Below are 22,189 nucleotides of genomic sequence, written 5' to 3' on the forward strand. Positions count from 1 at the left end.
ATGGACACACACAAATCACTGGAGGTTCTTGTGGCTGGCATCCTCCCCCCTACCCCCAAATCAGTCTCTCTGTGTGGCTAAGTCTATTCTGATCCTAGCACTTCTTGCCCTAGCACCATGACTTTTAACATTCACTAGACTTGGGTTTCCTTAAAAATGCTTCATATTGCCGAAACCGGTTTGGCTCAGTGGATAGAGCGTTGGCCTGCGGACTGAAAGGTCCCGGGTTCGATTTCAGTCAAGGGCATGTACCTTGGTTTCGGGCACATCCCCACTATGGGGTGTGCAAGAGGCAGCTGATCGATGATTCTCTCTCATTGCTGTTTCTAACTCTCTATCCCTCTCTCTTCCTCTCTGTACAAAATCAATAAAATATATTTTTTTAAAACGCTTCATATTTCAGAGTTATCCCTTCCGCCCAGCCAGCGGCAGTCACCCTCCGAACACTCTCTCCTTCCTCGCCCATCAGAAGGCCTTCCGGGCGTCTCCAAAGGGGGCACTGCCTCGAATAACAGGACCGATGATCGGGGAGCGATCCTCAGATCGCCCTGGTCACCCTCCTCCGTGACTCTCCGAGGAGGGGACCGTCCGGACTCCCCCGAGACAGAGCCCACAGCAGCGGCCAGCACTCTCCCGGTGACGTGAGCTAAGAGGGGGCCGGCGTGCTCCCCTCATTCCCAGAAGGTCGCTCTCTCTTTAGGGCAGAGAGCAGAGGCCCCTAACCGGAAGGCTCCCCACGCTCAGTCACTCGGGGTGCTGCCACGATCTCCGCGTCCGCGGAAGGACTAACAGGAGAGGCATTGCCAGCTCCACCACAGACACACGGAGCATCCTTCCAAGCTGTCTCAGGGAACTACCGCAATTTTAATAAATAGAAGTTAATCTCTGATAAAGCAACGCAAAACCACCCTGTGACAGCAGAGGGCGGGGCTGCGAGTGGTCACCCAGGACCGTGCGACATTCCGTTTGGTGCCAGAGGAAGGGGGCACTGCAGCGCCCTGCCCGCACCCCCCCGTGTGCAGCCCGAGGCCACCACCCCGCAAGGGAAGGCAGACTGGCCCCCAGGGCCCCCCACCCCTCTGGGCAGGGGCGAGGTGTGACTCACCGATCACGTAGCAGGTCATCCATGTCCCCTTCCCGAACACGCCTTGTAGGAAGCGGAAGACCACGAACACGGGGAAGTTCGGTGCGAACGCCACCACCACGCCGGTGACGCCCACACCGAAGCAGGAGATCAGGTACACAACGATCCTGCCGTACCTGTGCGGGAGAGGACGGGGCCTGAGCCCGCTCTGCGGCTGCAGAAGGAGGTGCTGCGGGCGGAGGCCGAGGGCAGGAGGCGGGGGGCAGGGGGCAGGGGGTGGGGGGCACTTCTCCGGCGCCTGAGCCTTGGTTTGCTCGCTCCTGTTCTTTGTTAGTTTGTTTTCCTTCTCGACAGTGAAAATTCCTTACAACATCCAAACCAACCTGAGATGTTCTCCTGTGTTTCATGTCGCCACTGACATACGATGATTCAGCGGTTTAGGGAAGGGGCACGGGGTACCGTGTACAGGAGACCCCCCAGCTGAGGCCGAATGGCTCTGCAGAGTGGTGCCCAGTTAGCGGCCGTGAAACCTGTGGCCAGTGACCTCTGAGAGACTGGACCTGGTGACAGCCTCCCGGCACTCCCACCGCGCTCACAGCTGGAGCATCTGCCTGTCAGCGGAGCGGAGGCAGAAGGAGCCGCGTGTCTGATTCACTCTCCGCCCTCCTGCGGCCTGTGGTCCTGTTTCCTATCCTTTCCCTCCGGCTACGAACAGGAGGAGGAGGAGCGGAGAGATGGCCGGCCGGGTGCTGAGGCAGAAGTATTCATGGATCTGTCGTCTCCCCAGGACCCAGCCGCCTCCCCCTAACACAGTGGAGCCCCAAACACCGGCCAGCGGCAGCTGTTCCGTGTGAAGACATGTTTGGGGAGGTGCCAGAAACCCATGCAGAAGGAGCAAACGCCAATGTTTAAGAAGAACAACAGCCCTCGCTGGTCTGGCTCAGTGGATAGAGTGTCAGCCTGTGGACTGAATGGTCCCAGGTTTGATTCCAGTCAGGGCACAGGCCCAGGTTTCTGGCTCAGTGTGGGGCATGCAGGAGGCAGCCAATCAGTGATTCTCTCTCATCATTGATGTTTCTATTTCTTTCTCCCTCTCCCTTCCTCTCTCTCTGAAATCAATAAAAATATATTAGAAGAAGGAAGAGGAGGAGGAGGAGGAGGAGGAGGAGGAGGAGGAGGAGGAGGAGGAGAACGAGAAGAAGGAGAAGGAGGAGAAGAAGAAGGAGAAGGAGAAGGAGGAGGAGAAGGAGAAGGAGAAGAGCAACAACAAATGAAAGCAGGGCATACGAAAGACATCGCTCAATTCCAGATCGCAGGCAGCGGGAGAGAGCGTGCCACACTGGGAGGTTGAGAAAGGAAAGACGGATGGACAGGGCTGAAGCAGAAACAGCAGGAAAACACGTACAACACGGGAAAGAGCCCCAGACACACAGGACCAAGCAGACAGTCGCGTGCAGAGAGGGCCGGGGGGCAGCAAGAGGACCCTCCGGGACGAAGGGGAGGACAGGAGAGAGGGCGCCGCGTCCTGACGTCCTGGTCTGGGCAAACGCAGTGTCACCGCCACAGGTGGGTGCTGTTGTTCTGAGTGAGCACATTCGCTGCTGTGGGCAGGTCTCTGGGGCTGCCCTTGGCACCGCCCACTGCAAATATGGTCGCCAGGTCCCAGCAGGCCGGGCTGGAGGGCCCGGAGGCCTGGCCAGCCAGACATGCCCGCCTGACCTGTGCTGCGGGTCTGAAGAGTGAGGTTAAATGCTACAAGCATTTCCATCATCAGAACTGGAATAAAGGAGTCACAGACACGAAGAGAGCAGTTAACACCCACAGCGGGACACGGGAGCATGGGAAGAGAAGGCGTAACCCTCGGAATCCCGGGCTGCACTGCTGCGACCGGGGCCACACGCGGGTGCTGGACAGCAGACACGACGCCCTCAGGAGTCTGAGAACCTTCTCTCTGCAGAGAGTTAAATCTGCAGACTAAAGACCGGTCTTCTTTTAATTAAGTGAAAATAACCCAAGAGGGGCTGCCCTACGACTGGATGAATCCAACGCCAGGGAGCTGGGGAAGCCGGAGACTCGGCTCCTGGTGGCAGCAGCGCCCGCCGGCCCCCTGCAGCCGCCCCTCGCTGGGCCGGGCCCCTGGACGCCCTCCCGCCCACGGAGCAGCCCCGCTGTGCAGCCGAGGAGAAAGGACATGCGGTTTACGAAGGAAAGAAAAGACTGGCCCAGGGAGAGGAAGGACATGGCCTGCCGCACTCAGCAGAAGTATTTCTCTAACCGTGGCCATCTCAGCACACACACACACACACACACACACACACACACACACACACCCTGGGACGCGGTGCTGTGAGGCGCCATCGCCTCCGGCCTACCTGTCCGCCGCATAGCCCAGGGTGAAGGCCCCGGCCAGGAAGCCCAGGTTCAGGATGGCCTGCGTGAGGTCCAGCATCCAGGCGTTGCCGCACACCAGGTCGAACTGGAGAACAAAGGAACACAGAGGCGGGGGCTCCGCTCAGCCTCAAACCCGGCCTCGTCTCGCAACAGTCCGTGATCGTCAAACACGCCCGCACATGTGCTCCGTGAATAACATGTAAACACACTGGTCCTGGGCATCTTGGACATCCATTTATAAATGTTTTCTGCCAGTTGCAATAACGGCCAAGGGTGTCATTTCTTTTAATTTTTTTTCTCCTTCTTCCCCACTGTTTTTATTTTTTTAAATTTGTTTATTGATTGAGGTATCGCATATTTGTCCTCATCCCTCCATTCCCATCCCAAACCCCTCCCCACACATGCCCCCACCCCCCTATTGTCCGTGACCACTGGTTAGGCTCCTGTGCATGCACACAGTTCCTTTGTTTGATCTCTCCCCCTCACCCCCTCTCTCCCTGTCATTTCTTTTTAAATATGTATTTTTTTATGGTATTACAGATATCTCCCTTCCCCCCTTACCCCTCTCCCAGGTCAGGGATGAGGGGCCACGGGCTCTGGAAGTGGAGCCGCTGGGAGAGCTGCCTGCCCTGTGCCCCCTCCTTGCTCTCTGGCCCCTCCAAAGGGCTGCAGAGCGAACGCTTTCATTACACCCGCTCCCGCTCAAAACGCCCGGCCTGGCTCCCGGTTCCGTGGCTGGGAACCGGCCATCTTCTCAGAGTCCAAAAATCAGGACTTTTTTAAAACGCCGTGGGACGTGGGACAAATTGTTAAAAATTGGAACTGTCCCGCCAAAAGCGGGACGTCCGGTCACCTTAAACTCAACCATTGCTGGTCAGCTCTTGGGTCAAAACCAGTTGCCATAAACTCTCCATCAGTGTTAGCCTCACGTTTGCCTTCGGCTGACCCCGGGGTGTGGGGTGCCCGGTTCAGTCATCACTGGCCAGCACGGAGTCCTGTGCGCCTCCGTGGGCTCCAGTTCCCACCAACAGGGAGACCCCTCACGGAGCCTCATAGCGGTTAAAAGCGATGGTGATCCCAGCGAAAATCATCGGGCTGGGCATCCAGAGAGGAAAGGATGTCTCTCCAGATCCCAGGCCTAATCAGACATCTGTACCGTGACCTGAGGGCACTGTCTGGGCAACTTAATTTACTACCAATGGCACGTGCTCTCAGGATACGCCAGAAGCACCAGAGGAGCTGCAGGTGGAGAAGCAGATCCCCAGCTGTTTCCTGGCAGCGCCCACTGGCGTGGTTGGCCTGGGGCTGAAGAAGGCTGGGGGACCCAGTTCCCACCTCCCTGAGGAGCTTATCCAGGGTCAAGGGAGTCAAGGTCAATGCTTATGAAGCAGGAGTAGAGCCATCGATATCGAACGTGAGTGGGCCTGGCTGTCCTAGTAAATACAACAGGACTTTCGGAGCAAGAAATGAGCTGGGTGCCCAGCCAGTCAGACGCACGAAGAAGGTGGGGCATAAACAGATCCTTCCACATGCCCTGGATTCAGAGGGAAATTCGAGGGGAAAGAAGGGTATTTGTTTGAGCAGGTGACGGCAGCCCAGACACACGGACAGCAGCACGCCTGCTCCGAGGTGCAGGTCTGCCTGCGCCACACGGCTGCCCAGCTCAGAGTGTAAGCTGAGGCACCACCTGTCTCCCCACCACCCAATGGGGAAGGGCTTGAGGTCCAGGGGCGGGGCGGGAAGTTTCTTACTCAGGAAACCAGAGGCATCTTAAAGCTCAGGCTACAGGGAGGAGGAGCTGCTGAAGGAGAGGAGAAATCTGGGAGGCTGGACGTGGAGAGGCCCAGAGCAGACGGCCTGGCTCCAGCACAGAGCAGGATTCCAGGGAGATGAGAGAGACAGGGAGGAAGCCCGGGAGGCTGCTCCATTGCCCGGAACAGAGTGCCCGCACCGGCATACAGAGGCCCCCCGGGTGATATTTTCAACAATAAAGATTTTTAAAAAGCAAAATGAAAACCAACCCCTCACACTCATTCCTGGCAGATGGCAGCTCTCACGTCGCCATCCCTCCCTGACCGCAAGCCGATGCACAGGCCAGACTGGGGTTCTGCGTGCCGGCCCCTGAGGTGGTCCCTCAGGCCTCCCGGGGCACCGCTGGTCTACGCCTCTTTTCTTTGGCAGGACTGGGCCATGTCTATTGGTCTGCCTTCAAGTTCACCTACTCTTCCTCCTGCCATTTCCAATCCGCTATTGAGCCCATTTAGTCAATTTGTCATCTCAGTTTATTAGTTTTCAGTTCCAGAATCCCCACTTTTAAGTTTCTATTTCTCTGTTGAGATTCTCTATTATTGATTAAGACCATTTTTCCTTTAATTCTTTGAGCCTAGTTTAATTGGTTGAGTGCATTGATAGCTGTCTTAAAGTCGTTGGCTACTAACTCCAACACCTAAGCCCACTAGAGTCGGCCCCAATTGGCCACCTTTGTTATCCTACCCCACCCCCCCACCCCCACACTCCTGCCATGACCACATTTCCTGTTCTTTGTCTTATTGGCCTGAGCTGTCCAAGGGCAGGGCTTGAAGCTGGCAGAGAACAGTCACGTCAGTGATTCCCTATTGGGCTCTCCTCACGGTTGGAGGCTTTTGTTCCGGTGGGAGGGTCACGGGTCTGGACTCGCACTGCAAACTCCGCAGCCTGTGACCCAGCAGTCAGTCACTTAGCTCAATGCCATGGCTTCTTAGCAGGGCCTGGTGCGGCCTGGCCCTCTGGTGGTCACCGCTGGGACTTGGAGGAGGTGACATCCAGTTCTGAGATGTGTGCTCCCCGTGGCTCTCCTGCTTCTGGGGAGTCTCCCCCCAACTTCCAGCCAGCCCGCCAGTGGGAGGCCGGCTCTCATGTCCCCCAGGGATGGCTTTCTGCCACCCACACTGTGCCCGGGCTGCGAAATGCAGTCAGTTAATAAGTGAAAGAGAATTTGTATGTTGTTGTTTTTAACACAAATTTAGTTAGATAAAATTGGAAATTAGCACACTTTGGTTCTAATAACATAATACCTACATGATAATATTTAATTTCTACATTTAAAATCGCATGAAATTAGCTTTCAGACTATAAAGTAATTCTAAAGTGAATGTCTCATTTCATTCAGAAGATTAACTAGCTCATCTGTAATAATAATAAAAGCATAATATGCAAATCAGCCGAATGACCGAACAGCAGAACGACCATCTGGACAGCCTTCCGGGCAGCCACGCTATGACACACACTGGCGCCAGGCCAGCCAAGGCGGTGCAATGAGATTGGTGGGAGGCCCGCCATCACCCCACTAGCGCCCCGAAGAGGGGGGCTCCACAATTAATCACCCCAAAGGGAAAGGCCAGGCCATCAGCCAACGGGACTATCAATCAAGGGTGGGGGTGGAGAGAGTCCACAATCGCCTCCAAGAGGCAGGCCCAGGCACCCTGTGCTCAGCAATTCCATAGTGAAGTCCCGGCAGGGTGGGCGGGCTCTGGTCACCCCAAAGAGGGAGCCCAGGCTACCCGGCTGGTGATGCTGTGGCAGGTGTGTGGGACCAGCAAGCATCCACCTGCAGAGAGAGGCCCAGGCCCATCAAGCAATCTCACCCCATGCCTGTCACCTGCAGAGGGAGGCAACCCGTGGCAGGTGGGGGGGGGGGGGGGGGCACCGCTGCACAGATGGCAAGCTATAGCAGTGGCGAGGGCGGGGCCAGCTGCCGGCATCTGGGGGAGGAAAGGCCCCGACAGGCCCTGATCGCTGGCCAGGCCTCGGGACCCTACCAGAGGGGTCCGGATTGTGAGAGGGAGCAGGCTGGGCTGAGGGACAAACACACACCCCCCCCCTGCCACATGGACAAATTTCGTGCACTGGGCCTCTAGATATAAATTCTGGGTCCTTCAGAATTTCCTAGTTAAATTTTTCTCTCTATTCCACTGAGCTATTGGAGATATAATTGAATGAAGGATTAGTGTCATGCTGTGGGAGGCTGGGATCTCAGACAAAGTATCGCTGATGTTCTCTTTGCCCCCTCAGCTCAGCTTTCCAGATCGATTGAAAGATGGTGGCTGGAGGAGACGAGACAATAATCTCTTCGCTAACAAGGTGTCTCTATAATTATGTCATCACTCTTACTAGTTGTACAGATACACTTTAAGAAAATAAGATACACCAACTTACTACTTCTTTCTTACTTTTTTCTCAAGCTTAATTAGATATCTATCTTAACTGACATGTTAAACCTTGAGGACACTGTTGGGTAAGTTTCACACTTAGCGTTTAGAACAATGTACTCACCCACTTTCCCCTAAAGCAGAGTTCACAGAGAGCTCTGCATGGTGCCTGCTCTCGCCCGGAGACCCAGGCGGCCGGAGTGCTGGCGAGGGGCGGGCTCCGTGGAAGCGGCTTCGTCATACACACGCTAACCCCTGACACCTGGGATTCAAGCCTCGCAGGGGCCACTTCCTGCCTAGAACGGGTCTGCTGAGCAGCCGTTCTTTATTACTCAAGTAGTAACCTACCTTAAAAATAGTATCAGGTCCTACATTGGTATTAGAAAGAATGTTTTAAAAAATTATTTTCCTCAAGGAAAAGGAAACAAAAACAAACAAACAAACAAACAGATGGGATTACATCAAACTAAAAAGTTTCCACACAGCAAAGGAAACCAGCAACAAAACGAAAGCAAACTCACTGAATGGAAGAAGATATTCATCAATAATACATCCAAGAAGGGATTAATATCCAAAATGTTTAAAGAACTCAGACAACTCAACACCACAGAAACCAACAACCCAATTAAAAACTGGGCAAAGGGCCCGAATAGACGTTCTTCCCAAGAGGACAGACAGATGGCCGACAGACGTATGAAAAATGCTCAACCTCACTGATCATCCGAGAGATGCAAATTAGAACCATGACATATTCGCTCACACCTGTCAGAATGGCTGCCATCACAAATCCACAAACAACAAGCGCTGGTGGGGACGTGGAGAAAAGGAACCCTCGTGCACTGTTGGAGGGAATGCAGCCTGTGAGGCCACTACTGGAAAGGGCATGGAGTTTCCTCAAAATTTTAAAAGTGGAACTGCCTATGATGCACTGATTCTACCTCTGCATACATCTGAAAAAAACACAAAACCCAACGCAAAAGAATATATGCACCCCTATGTTCACTGCAGTATTATTTACAACAGCCAAGACATGGCAGAACCCAGGTGTCCACCAGTAGATGACTGGATAAAAAAGCAGTGATATATATATAACAGAATATTACTCAGCCATAAAAAGAATAAAATCTTACCACTTGTGACAGCATGGATGGACCCAGAGAGTATTATGCTAAGTAAAATAAGTCAGAGGAAGACAACTACCATATGATTTCACTTATATGTGGGATCTTCAGAACAATATAAACAAACAAAACAGGAACAGACTATACATACAGGGAACACATGGAGGGTTGTCAGATGGGAGGGGGTTGGAGGTCTGATGAAGAAGATGAAGGATTACCAAGTACAAGTTGGTAGTACAAACAATCACGGGCATGTAAGGTCAGCAAAAGGAGTGCAGTCAATAAGGCTGCAATGACTGTGAGTGGTGGCCGGTGGCTCCTGGAAATATCAGGATACATCCTTTACAACATTATAAGGTTTAAAACTAGTCATGGTCATATACCTTTAGGTGCCTTTTCTGATTCTTTGGTTTTGGGGGAAAAAGGTACCCAGTGAACTATCATGAAATGAGAGTCTGGTACAAAAATCAGTTCTATCACATTTGCCTGGCATTTTGAAAACAGCACCAGGGATATGATGGGAAATTTTTCTCAAGTGTAAAGCATCTATGGGCCGTAAGACCCAGGGAGAGCTGGAAAAAACAGATACAGGAAAACTACTAACAACTAACAACAACAACAACAACAGATACAGGAAAACTAACAACTAATAACAACAGCCACGCTGGGAATGAGCTTAATCGTCCCGTTTGAGGACAGTAAACACACGACCGTCTCCATCTGTTCTTTGGAAAGAAAGCAGACACCACCTCCTCGCACCCCTGCTGCCCCGCCTCTCGAGCGAGGGGTGAGGCGGCGCCCCGTTAACCGCGGGGCCTCTCCCTGACACCCAGTCTCCAGCCCCGTGAGCCTCTGCCATTAGGGACCCCTGGGTGCGGTGCTGTCCCTGCGTGCCCTAAGAGGAGCCTGAGGGTGGAGACTCCTACCAGGCTTTCGTGACTGCCTTTCAGTATTCTCGCTGACCCCTTCTCTCCACTTGGAAAGCACAGCGGCCAGAGGCTTTCGTAACCCAGTCAGCACACGGAGTGACACGTCACCTTCCACACTCTGCCAAAGCCCCTTCCGATGGGGCCGCTCTGGCGACAGCGCCCACCACGCTGGTGCCGCCCTCTCCAGCCCGGCCCTCCCCTGCGCACCAGCCTTCCAAACTCTGACAAAGTGGCCCACTCACACAGGGACATTGAGAAGTCAGACTGAATCCTTCACCGCCTCGGACTTGGACACAGCCCCTAGGACCGTGGTCGGCGAACTGCGGCTCCCGAGCCACATGCCCACCTTCCCCTAAAGCAGAGTTCACAGGGGCTCTCTGGCCCCTTGAGTGTGGCTCTTCCACAAAATACCACGGTCTGGGCGAGTCTCTTTTGAAGAAGTGGTGTTAGAAGTTTAAGTTTAAAAAATGTGACTCTCCAAAGAGATTTCAACCGTTGTGCTGTTGGTATTTGGCTCTGTGGACTAAGGAGTTTGCCGTCCACGGCTCTAAAAGCATCTAAATGGTGAGATGCAGAGAGCGGGACCGTGGCCGGGTGTCCTTCCTCAAAGCCTGTCTCCCAGGTCCCTGTCGCTCTCAGGACCAGCAGCTCGGGGACATCTCCACATGGTTACTACTGTCTGAGCCGCGGTCTGTGTGCCTGTGGGCTAGCTTAGTCTGAGCCAAGAAAAAGACAAACGCTCAAGGTGGCACTGGATTCTAGAACCTTCTCTCCTTGGCAAAACAAACGACTTTAAGACCAAGACGCATATTTCTTTTTTTTACTTTTGGTAATTTTTTATTTTTCAACCACAGTTGACAGAATCTCCAAGGGCGTCCTGGTCCCAGGCAGGCGCTTGGGGAGAGGGGGGCAGTGGAGATGATGCAATGTGTGCGAGTTCACCCGCATCACGCGTGTGTCACTCGGGAGTCAGTGTGGTTCCTGGAAGTGCGTGGCCCAGCTCGCCAGGCCGCCCAGCTGTGCCAGCTGCCCCTGTGCTGGCTCCAGCGGCCATTGCACAGGCGGCCAGAGGGCACAGGAGGGGACGGGGAGCCCAGCAGGAGACAGTGCCCACACATGAACCCCCTTCGCCTGCAGCACAGCACACGGGGTGCTGGACATGAGACCCCCTGAGACAACGGGAGGAGGTGGACAGACGGGTCAGGTCCTGTCTTGGTGAAAGAAAACTGAACAGCTTCTTGCCCAACTGGCCTGGCTCAGTGGGTTCAGTGCCGACCCATGAACCAGGAGGTCACGGTTCGATTCCCGGTCAAGGCACAGGCCGGGTTGTGGGCTTACTGCTCAATGCGGGGCGTGCAGGAGGCAGCTGATCCATGCTTCTCTCTCATCATGGATGTTCCTATCTCTCTCTCCCTCTCCTTTCCTCTCTGAAATCAATTAAAAATTTTAAAAAATACATAGAAACAGACTATCGCTGTTAAAACCTGGGTCAGAGTCAACTCTTAATTCCTTCCAAATGCCGGGATCGCCGCTCGGATTATTCAGATCAAGAGAGGCAGTTCAGCTTCCCCAGTCCGAGCCGAGTGGAGAAACGCCCGCAGTCACTGGTGAAGGTCCCCAAACGCCCGCTGCCTGCTCTGTGCCAGAGGCTTCCTCGGGCCCCTCCCCTTCACCCCTCCCCCCAGCCCTCCTCCCCCCCCTCCCTCCTGAAGGCTCCTCCCCCGGGCAGCCAGCAGCTGGGAGCCCTGGGGGAGGTCGCCAATGGCCTCTCGCCAGCCAGAGGCAGGAGGCCATGGGTGAGCTGGGGAAAGTGTCCCCCCAGTAAGGAAGCTCTGCCCCCCAAGGCCTCCGCCCGGCAGCCCTGCTTCTCACCCGCCGCTTACCGGGCGGAGACAAGCCGACGGCGTCATACACAGAGCTGGGCCGTGTCCCCGAGTACGATGGGAGCCCTGTGTTCATGCAGCCGCCTTCCCCTCGGACACGCCACGCTGTCCGCACTGACCCTGTCACCGTCCTGTGCACCAGCGTCCTGCCGAGCGCCCAGGGTGGCCCGCTGTCCGGTGAGCCCGGTTCTCGCTCAGAGGCCCGTCACAGGAAACCCCGCAATGCCAGGCAGACGGGACCGCTGGTCACCCCGAGACAGCCCCGGTGCCAGCCCTGGAGCAAGTGGGGGCTAGCACGCAGAGCACAGTACGGCAAGGAGAACTGCGCAGACAATGTGGGGACTCGGGCACCCCTCGGCTCCCGGGAGGCCGGGAGGGGGTCTGATGCCAGGGGGATGGAAGACCGAGGCAAACACTGGTCACACGGCCCTAAGAGATAGACTCCGTGCAGGAGCCGATGGTCTACTGGTCCCCACGTGGACCCTCTGCCCCCTGACCTATCCTGCCTCCTGACCCGGCGGGGAGCTCCGGCCGCCACTCCAGCTCCGCCCTCTGCCCATGCCCTGCGCCCGGCCTCCCCCTCAGGCCTCCGCCAGGCACCACTCGGGCACACTGACCAAGGAGGCAGCCGGTGCCCAGGGAGGACTCGGTCCTGGGAGGATGACCCCCCCCCCCACTCCGTCCAGATTGAAGAAGAATGTCCGGTGCTCTCACACGTGTGCAGGAGCACCTCGTGTCAGGACCCTGCAGCTCCTTTCCACGCCCAGGCTCAGAGGGCCGGGATGGCGGGCGGAGGGCAGGCGGACGGCGGGCGGAGGGCCGGGGACGGCGGGCGGAGGGCAGGCGGAGGGCGGGCGGAGGGCGGGCGGAGGGCGGGCGAAGGGCGGGCGGAGGGCGGGCGGGGGGCCGGGGACGGCGGGCGGAGGGCCGGGGACGGCGGGCGGAGGGCGGGCGGAGGGCGGGCGGAGGGCGGGCGGAGGGCCGGGGATGGCGGGCGGAGGGCCGGGGACGGCGGGCGGAGGGCGGGCGGAGGGCGGGCGAAGGGCGGGCGGAGGGCGGGCGGAGGGCGGGCGGAGGGCCGGGGACGGCGGGCGGAGGGCGGGCGGAGGGCGGGCGGAGGGCGCGCGGAGCCGGGCGGCCCTGCCAGCGGCCAGCGACCCAGACACTCTGCACCGGGCCGGGGGCTCCGTGTGCTCTGGCGGCCTCTGCGTGGCCGGAACCTGCGTGTGGAGGTCACAGAGCAGCCCATCCCTCGGACGCTGTTCGTGAGAAATCGAAGCGGCTCACACAGACGAACCCAAGGACCTCTGCCCACAGCGGGCGTGGCTGCCTGCGCGGCGAGGCTTGGGGTCCGGTGCGCCCCGGGGAGGTCGGAGGCGTCGGGTCACCGCTCCGCCCTGAAGCAGCTGAGACACCTCGAAGAAGGTGGCGAAGGTGGAGTCAGCCAGCCCGGCCACCAGCCCTGTGCCGGAGCGGCGGGCAGGGCTCAGCTTCACAGCGGGAAGCACCGGACGTTCCTCTGTAAAGCCGGACGGAGGGGAGGCGGGGAGGGAGGAGGGTCATCCCCCGGCTCCTCCTCCCTCGATGGATTCTCTGTCTGTCCGTTCCTCTCTGTGGTCTGGAACAAGCTGCACAACTGCTCTTTCTGTGCCTCCGTGTTCTTCATGACAAACGGGGTGACGTTTACAGGTGGAGGATAAGTGAGATGCTGCATGAGGCACAGGCCTGGAGGGAAGGCTCAGCGGTGCAGACAGTGCAGAGCCGCGGACGGACGCCGGAGGGTAGGCTGCGGCCAGGCTGCAGGACCTGGTATAAGCCAGCGCCCTGCCTGACCCTGCAGGCACCTGGGAGGCTTCCTACAGAAAGGGACCACACACACACACACACACACACACACACACACACACACCAATCTGTCCTCCAAGAGCCTCTAAAACTGCAGGGGATGTGGGGCCACCCTTATCTGCAAAGGTGCCCCCCACTCCCGCCAACCAGCACACCTGGAATCAGGAAAGCTGACCCTTTCTGTCTTTCACACACAGGAAACGTGAGCAAACGCCCCTGTAGGTGCTGCCAGACCCCGGCCCGCGCCCTGCAGCTCCGGGCTTCTATTCCTCCTGAGATTTCCCAGGTTCAGGAACGTCCGGGGCCACACCCGTACCTCTCTGCTCGGCCTGCAGTCAGGGCGCAGTGCGGGGTCTGAGCCAGTCCAGCCACCCAGACGAGACCAGAGACCTGAGGACTCGGGGCCACATTCAGTGACACGAAGCAAGAAGGCGGGAACTGCGTGCGATTCACTCTCCTCATCGATGTTTCTCTCTCCCTCTCCCTCTCCCTTCCTCTCTGGAATCAAGGATGTGTGTATCTTTGCGAAGAACTCTGAGGAAGGGGCTTGGAACAATTTCCTTTGCGCCACAGCAAGTTCTGGAATGTATTTCTTTATCTGATTGCTTTAAAATCAATGCCAGCCGAAACCGGTGTGGCTCAGTGGATAGAGCATCGGCCTGCAGACTGAAAGGTCCCAGGTTCGATTCTGGTCATGGGCATATACCTTGGTTGTGGGCACATCCCCGGTGGGGGGTGTGCAGGAGGCAGCTGGTCGATGTTTCTCTCTCATGGATGTTCCTAGCTCTCTGTTCCTCTCCCTTCCTCTCTGCAAAAAATCAATAAAATGTATTTTAAAAAATAAAGTAAAATAAAATTGATGCCAAATTAATTTAAATTAGTTTTGGTTTAATCTCTACCTACCCTGGATAGTTAATATGTCCGCTTACCATGGGACTTCCCTCGGAGGGTTTGCTTTGAAACGCTCTTGAGAGCAATGAAAGGAAACTCATTCCGCATGCGCGTCTGCACAGCAGGGCTGGGAAAAGCCGCCCTGGTCACCGCCCCCTGCTGCCCGCAGCCCCGTCCCCCCAGTGCCCACGTCTGCAGAGCAGGAGAGGCTGGCGCCCCGGCCCCCATGTGTCAGCGGCAGCACTGAGGTCTGGCCCTAGGGGCTGGGGACACGCGTGCTATCTTTCATCTTGTGCGGCGGCCAGGGCGCTCCAGTTGGCGGAGCCGGTGAAACCGGAGCCGCCCCGTGCGTACGCGGAGCATCAGCAGCTGCTGAGACGGCATCGGAGCCGCCGCCGCTGTCCAGCAGGCCGGCTCGGAGCTGGGTGAGGAGCCGCTCCCCAGAGCCCCCGCCCCCCCCCGCCTGGTCAGCACCGTCCAGGCCATGGATGTCCGTCTCCTCTCCGAGGGCGCTGTCCCCTCAGCCCCTGAGCTCATGGCATGTGGGGCTCCCACTCCAGACACCCCACCACGCTCACGGCAGAGACTGTCAAAGCCATGGGACCTCATGTACACCAGACCGTCTCACGTTCCCATTGTCCTGAGCAGCGGGCCACCGCTCTGCCTCTCTGCCTCGTTCCCCTCCTCCAGCCAGCACTCCCTGATGCGGCCTGGCCCTCCCCACTCTGACACGGGCCTCCCCTGGGGCTCTGACCTGGACCCCACGGGACCAGCGGCATTTCATGGAAAACCACCATCTCACCCAGCTGCCTCCGTGGTGCCCGAACGGTAATGAAACAGACTTTTAAAAAAATAAGAGAGAAAAAGAAACAGACTTTAATCCCACACAACGGAAAACTGCACCCGTAGTCTGATAGGTGAATTCACGTCTTGTCTGTGACACTCTCATCTCGGCATTCGAAGCCAAAAGAAATGGCACAATCACAGCTCCACACACACCTCAGCCCTCACCAGCTCAGAGGGAAGCGGAGGGGAGGCAAATGTATTCGTGATGCATTGAGCGAGGTCAGAGGTCGGAAAACACCAGCTCCAGGGCCCAGCCTGGCCCGCCACACACTCCCTCTCCCCCTTCGCCTCCTCCACTAGCTCGGGACTCTTCCCATGTTGACGGGAACTGGTTTTTTGAGCATCACACGTGGCCAGGCACGAAGACACGCACTGTGCACCCCTGTCAGACCAACCTCCAGGGCAGCTGTTACTATGCCCATTCCAGAGCTAAGGAAACCGAGGCGCAGGCAGGCTCTGTGACGCACCCTGAAGTTGAGAGACAGAGGAGCTGGGATGTAGGCCAGATCTAGCTGACCCCAAAGGACATGTGTGTGCTTTCTACCATGCTAATCTGCCTCATGCCAAGACTCTCTAACCCACACACCAGTAGACCCATGTCCCATGTGGCTTATCACAAACGTTGTCTATCCCACTGTGCTGCTCCTGCCTTCTCCGAGGCTCCACTGGAAGGTTTGTCAAGACGCCCGGGGAGTGTGTCTCAGCCATGGGTGCCCTTCCCTAGCCGCTTACGGGGTTTTCCTACCAGCTGACAGTCCCTGGAGAGCCGAGCTTCCTGTGGAGAAAAGCATTTCTCTGGCAGCATCGGGACCTGCCTCGCGGGAAAGGGGTGGTGCTCCCAAAGGGTCTGCAAGGGGTGCTGGGGGAGCTGGCACTGGCTTCAGCCACCCATAAGGCTGCTCCACCCGGCATGCTTTCACCACGCTCCTCACAGGAAAACACCCAGCACGCCTGCGTGTGTGGTCCACGGGCTGCCTCTGGGGCCGCACACGCCTGTGGAAAATGAAGGCTATGGAGCTTGGAGGCCAGGTCTCGGTGGGTGGGTCACAGGAATGACCTCACCCCCTGCCTCCGAGGGCATCTCACAAATGGCTACAGAAGAGATGGGGCGAAGACGAGGAGAACGGGGCATCCTTTTCCTCATCTGTCCCACTCAGACTCCTTGTCCTCCGAAGCTGAGGTCAAGGTCAGTTACAAGAAACCTGGAGGAGCTGTGTTAATACCAAAGGAGGCACTGAGATAATATACACCGTGGGTTTAAATTGGGTCCCTATCCTCTACAGTAAAACCCTAATATGCAAATTGACCAAACCGCAGAACAACAGGTGGAATGACCAGTCGCTATGATGTGCACTGACCACCAGAAGGCAGATGCTCAACGCAGGAGCTGCCTGCAGGCCCCGACCAGCGCTGGCGGGAGTGGGCGGCGCCAGCCAAGGTGGGTGCCAGTGGGGGTCCCACGATCCCCCCGCAGGTCAACCCAAAGTGAGAGTGACCTGTGGTGGGGGCCATGCTGGTGAGTGGGTGGAGCCAGGCCGCCAGCCAAGGCAGGCGCCAGCAGAGGCCCCGATGGCCCCACCGGCCACCCCACAGATTGGCCCTGATGGCCAGCCAGGCCTAGAGACCGTACCCATGCAGGAATTTCGTGCACTGGGCCTCTAGTACTAGAGTAAAAGGTTCAATTCACTATGCAGACTTAAAAATTCTAACCTGGGGAGTTGGGTGAGGAAAAGGGGAGAGAGAGCATGGGAGACTGTAACACAGTCAACAATGAAAACGAACAGATTCTGAATTTGCACACACCTGCCCCCAGTTAAGTTGCCTCGTGTGCATAATTCCCAAAATCTGCTGGAAATACGGGGAGAAGTGACATGCCCACCAACATAGCGGCAAATTTCCATGCTCTCTCATCAGACTCCATGGTCCGAGCAGGCGGAAAGCCGATGAAAATCCAGAACGTTCTAACAATACTACTGCCAAGCTCCCAGCTTCAGGCACCTGTAAACTGCAGCTCGAGAGCCACATGCGACTCTTTGGCCCCTTGAGTGTGGCTCTTCCACAAAATACCACGGCCTAGGAGAGTCTATTTGGAAGAAGTAGCGCTAGACGAAGTTTAAGTCTAAAAAATGTGGCTCTCCAAAGAAATCTCTATCGTTGTCCTGTTGGTATTTGGCTCTGCTGACTGATGAGGTTGCTGGCCACTGGCCTAGACGGCCCCAAAGCAGGTTCCCATGGAATGCAAATGAGCAGCACCCTACAGACCCCACTTCCTGAACAAGTTACACTAGAAGCCAACACTTAAAAGATAAAAACATCCACACACATTTGAAAAGTTACTTTGAGCCTCAAAGTAAACCATGGGCCAAAGAAGAAATAACAATAGGAGTTTGACATCTCGCCGATGGAAGAGTTAAAATCCGGGTTCCTGCCCAGGGCAGTCGAAAAGCACAGAGAAGCAAGCCTGCAGCTTTAACGGCGGAGACCAGCGAAGAGGCTGGGATGGCGGGCTGAGCGCCCGGCGGGGCTGGGGAGGCAGAGGGAGCGGGAGCCCCCAGCGCAGAGCGGACAGCACAGCCATAGCGGGGCCGCTAATGCGACAGAGCGGCCGGCGGCCCAGCTGGCGCGGTGAGGTCCGGACAGAACACACGTCCTCCTGCGGAGCGTGACGCAGCAAACAGCAGCGAAGGCACAAACCCCGTCGGAAATAGAGACAGCACACAGGGAAGGTCTTTCTGCGGAGCCCGGGCCAGTGGGAGGTTCGGTCTGGACTGAGCCGGGCTGACGTCCTTTGTCCACGGCCCACAGCAGGCACTGCCCTGCGTGACCCACAGCGAGGACGGAATGCCGGACAGGGATGGTGGCGCGGCCCCCCGCTGGCCTTTGTCCTGGGGCGGAGGAGAGAGGAGCAGAGCGAGATGAAGCAGCAGCTACTCCCTCACACGGACCCCCCTTGGCTGGGGAGAAATCTGGGACTCAGAGGGAAACAAGGACAAGTCGGTTTATTTCTTTCTTTTCTTTTTCTTTTTTTTTTTTTTTTTTTTTGGTATAAACTATTTTATTTTCTCTTTTTCTTTATTGATGAAGGTAGCACTGGAGTCAGCCTGTGTCCCCAGGCGCCCTGAAGCCTGGCTCCTTGTGAGGGACCCCGAGAAGCTCCCCGCCCTCCCCTGGCAGCCACGCAAGCATTGAAGCATCCTGACGGGAGTTCCAAAGACCTGCTCCGGGCGACCCTGGACCCCTTGGGTGTGGGGCCCGGACCACTCTGCAGAGCAGCCTGCTCGGTCCGGCCACCTCTGACAGCCAGAGAAGGGTAAGATGCGGAGGGATGTAGGGAAGGCCTGCCGGCAGGACGGGAAATGTGGACGAGCTGCCAGGGCCCTGCCTCCAGCAGGAGACGCAGGGGGAGGGGAGGGGCGGGTTGAAAGGGCAGGGCACTTGGCACTGACTCAGCTCCTTGGCCCGGCTCCGCTGTGTAAGATGCAGAGAGGGCGGGGGAGGCCTAAATGCCCGTTTTGCAACGTCCCCGTCCAGTGCACAGAGCCCTCCCCAGGAAGCGCAGGCACGGCCTCCGTCCCCGCTCCGGTGACTGCTGGCCTGACGCCGTGACATGGAGCCCGGGCCCCTCGGCCGGGGACCACGCAGCCACCCCGGGGAGCCTCGGGGGGCCGTCCCTGGGGGCACGGAGGTGCGATGACCGGACAGAGGCTGCACGGAGGGGCGGGGGGACCCTCTCACAATCCAGCCCCGTGTCTGACCCACCTCAGCTGAGCTCGGCCTGGGCTCGGGTCTCCAGCCCGTCCCGTCACTCTCCTCTCAGGGGCCTCCTCTGTCGGCCCAGGACAATGACAGCCCCCCACAGGGGCAAGGAGGACACAGGACAGTCGGTCACAGGGGGACAGTGTGGCCTCTGGCTGCCTCCGCCTTAGGAAGCCCCTCTCGGGGTAAGTGAGTTCGACGGCACGTCTCTGAGAGCAAGCGAGTGCAGGGTGTCAGCCCGAGGCAGAACAGAGGCTCCAGCAGCCAACCGGGCCGAATGTGGAGAAGCCGAGGCGAGCCGGCCGTGTCCGGAACCACAGGCAGCAGAGGCCGGCCTGCCGAACTGAGCGAGGATGCGCTGTCCCGGATGGCTCACTTCCCGGGGCGGTGGGGGAGTTTCCTCTCTGGGATCAACAAATTCCAAACAAACCAGGAGAAGCAAACAACTCGCCGCTTTAAACAATCTCTCAATGCACTGGCCAGGCCTGAGGAGCACCTCCCAGTGGCTTTACTTTTCCTGAAGGTTTTTTAAAATATGTTTTTAAATTTTAATTTCAGAGAGGAAGGGGGAGAGAGGGGGGGGGGAGAAAGAGAGAGAAGGGGGAGAGAGAGACATCAATGATGAGAGAGAATCCTGGATCGGCTGCCTCCTGCACGCCCCACACCTGGGATCGAGCCTGTAACCCAGGCAAGTGCCCTTGATCTGGAATTGAACCCTGATCTCCGAGTTTATAGGTCGATGCTCAGCCACTGAGCCCAGCCAGCTGGGCTTCCTGGAGGATCTTTGTCATTCTCTGAGCACAGCGAGCAGCCACCCAGGGATGCATCTGCAGGGCCGTGGAGGGCTCAGCCCAACCCGTCATTTCACAGACGCGAACGCTGAGTCCGAGAGGCTGGCTCACCCACGCCGCCCAGCTCCCTGCACTCCGGCCCACCCCGTCACCTGCCCGGACCCCGTCTCCTGCCTGGACCCTGGTCTCCTGCCCCCCGCCTTCCGACGGCCTCTTAGGAGCCACTGGCCTTTACGAGACGGCCCTGCCCTCCTTGAAATGAGCCCAGAAAGCCTGCCCTGCCCCGCACCCCGGAATGCTTCCAGCGTGTCCGTCTGGGCGTGGCTCACACACTCCGTGTCGCCCTGCGCGTGCCTCTGGGAACTCCACTGGCGTGCGCGTGCGTTCTGCTTGGGACGTTCCCGGGACTTTGTATGAAGCGGACATACACGCCTGTGAAAGTGAGGCGTCTCCTCTCCCGGCGGGCCCCCCGCTGGCCGGGGAAGCACACGCTGAGCAGCCGCACTGAGTGAAACAGAAGCCGCGGGCTAACGCCACAGCTAAGGGCAGGCTCCCGCCCACCCACGCCCATCCCGGTGCCCACTGCAGCCGGAAGCCCCGGCCACAGGACCACGGCAGCTTATCAATTACCGTGGATGTGGCAGGCACGGAAGCACCTCCAGCACACAGGCACACGCCCCTGCCCGGCCGGGCGGCCGTGGGGTTTTAGCTCCAGAGCCCTGAGCGCAGGCCCACCCACCGGGCATCACACCCACACCCGGCAGACGGCACAGGCAGTCCTCAAAGGTCCCAGCCCCAGGGCGGTGAGGTCAGCAGACGAGAGGACACCACCACCAGCGGCTGAACCACAGTTCGACTCGGTATTCAAGCAGGTGCTTAAAAAAACACCTGTTAATGTCGATAAATAAAGACACGATTCTTTCTTTCCCAGCCTGCCTGAGCACACGCAGTCCTGTGCTGTGGGCTGTTTTAATTGAAAGTTCAGTAAAACGGCTCCTCCCTCCCCGCAGGCTCGGTGGGGCTGCCCCTGTGTCTGCGGCTCAGGAAGGAGGTGGGCAGCCTGCGGGCAGCCCGGCCGGTGGAGCAGGCCTGCGGGGAGCGGGGCGTCAGCTGCCCCGGGCACTGCCCCGCCCCCCAGTCACCACTGGGGCGTGGCCGTCCAGGTTACAGGGCAGGTGGCCTTTGCTGGTGCCCCCGAGATGGATTCGCGGAGGAAACATTAAAATAGTTCAAAAACGCAACTTTCCCAACTTCTCTGGCGGCTGCTCTTTGCCCCAAAACAGTTTGATCCAAACCGCTTCCTGGGACAGCCTGGACCTTTGTCCCCCTGCCTTTGGGTCATCGTTTTGGCAAACGGAGAAAGCGGCGCTGCCTTCAAAGGCTCTTCCTCCTTCCTCTGCCCCTTCCTGCCCCCACCAGGAGCCCAGGGGGCCTCTCAGCCTCGCGGCCAGGGAGCCTGTGGCTCTCCCACCCACCCAGCCCGCTGCCCCCAGTTTCCGTGGGAAAGTGCAAACGCTCAGAGACCACGGGCCTCGCCCGCCCGGGATGCTCAGAGCCGGGAGGGTGCGGGTGTTCCAGAACGTGGTAGCTTCCCTGGGTTTCCTCCCGTTCGCTCCGGGAGGGAGCGCACAAGGGTGCTCCCCGGCACTGCCGACCAGCACTTGCAGGAGGGGGATGGCCAGGTCCCAGGTCGGTCCCCACAGGTGACCCGCCCGCAGGTGCGAGCTGCACGGACTTCCCAGCCTTCCGAGGCCGGCTCCCCCGTGCCATGCCGTCCCCCCCCCCCCGCCCTCCCGCCGCGGGCGCTCACCTGGCTCACCACCGTGGCGCGGGCCTGGAGGTAGCGCCAGCCGCCCCGGCAGGGCACGAGCGGCGCCGAGCGGTTGGGGAAGGCGGCGAGCGGGTCGGCGCAGGCGGGGGCGCTGGCGTTGGCGGGGGCGGCGGCGGCCTCCAGCCGGAAGCGGCGGCAGCTGCCCCCCGCGCCCGCGGGCGCCGTGCGGTTCCACTCCTCCTCGGCGCTCCAGCCGCAGCGCTCGGCCAGCGCGGCCGCGCCGGGCCCGCGGCACCAGAAGCGCTCGGGCCGGCCGCCCAGGAAGACCACGGCCACGAAGAGGAAGGCGAACGTGACGCCCGTCAGGCACAGCAGCAGGAACACAAGCCGCTGGAAGCGCCCGAACTCGCCGGCGCGCTGCAGCGCCTCGTCGAAGGCCGGCATGGTGCGCCCGCCGCCCGCCGCCCGCCCGCCCGCCCGCCGAGTGGCCGCGGCCGCCCGCTCCCCGCCTCCGCCGCTCCCGCCCCCGGGCGCCGCGCCAGCCCGTCCGCCCGCCGAGCCCCGGCCGAGCCCGCGCCCGCCGCCGTCCCTCCCTCCTCCCCGGGCGCCCCGCCACCCGGCCGCTCCCCAGGGCACCGGGGGCAGGGCACCGGGGGACAGGGGCAGGGGCCCGGGGGCAGGGGGCTCGGAGGGC

At 58.7% G+C, this 22,189-nt stretch overlaps 1 protein-coding gene across 2 annotated transcripts in view; it reads right to left on the bottom strand.

Annotated features, from left to right (window-relative positions):
- The window catches only part of LOC118705878 (solute carrier family 22 member 3), a 48,676-nt gene extending 26,650 nt beyond the window's left edge, over positions 1 to 22,026 (bottom strand). For both annotated transcript variants that reach the window (XR_006740049.1, XM_036415000.2), the window contains exons 1-3: positions 21,535 to 22,026; positions 3,457 to 3,560; positions 1,106 to 1,260 (exon numbers count right to left, since the gene is read on the bottom strand). Coding sequence is in view for 1 of the 2 variants with exons in the window: in XM_036415000.2 (XP_036270893.1) it covers positions 1,106 to 1,260; positions 3,457 to 3,560; positions 21,535 to 21,939 (664 nt within the window). In the remaining variant the exon portion in view is untranslated. The remainder of the gene's footprint in view (positions 1 to 1,105; positions 1,261 to 3,456; positions 3,561 to 21,534) is intronic.
- Between the last annotated feature and the right edge of the window lie 163 nt (positions 22,027 to 22,189).

Source organism: Pipistrellus kuhlii, unplaced genomic scaffold (genome assembly GCF_014108245.1).
Source record: "Pipistrellus kuhlii isolate mPipKuh1 unplaced genomic scaffold, mPipKuh1.p scaffold_m20_p_5, whole genome shotgun sequence".
Lineage (NCBI taxonomy): Eukaryota > Metazoa > Chordata > Mammalia > Chiroptera > Vespertilionidae > Pipistrellus > Pipistrellus kuhlii.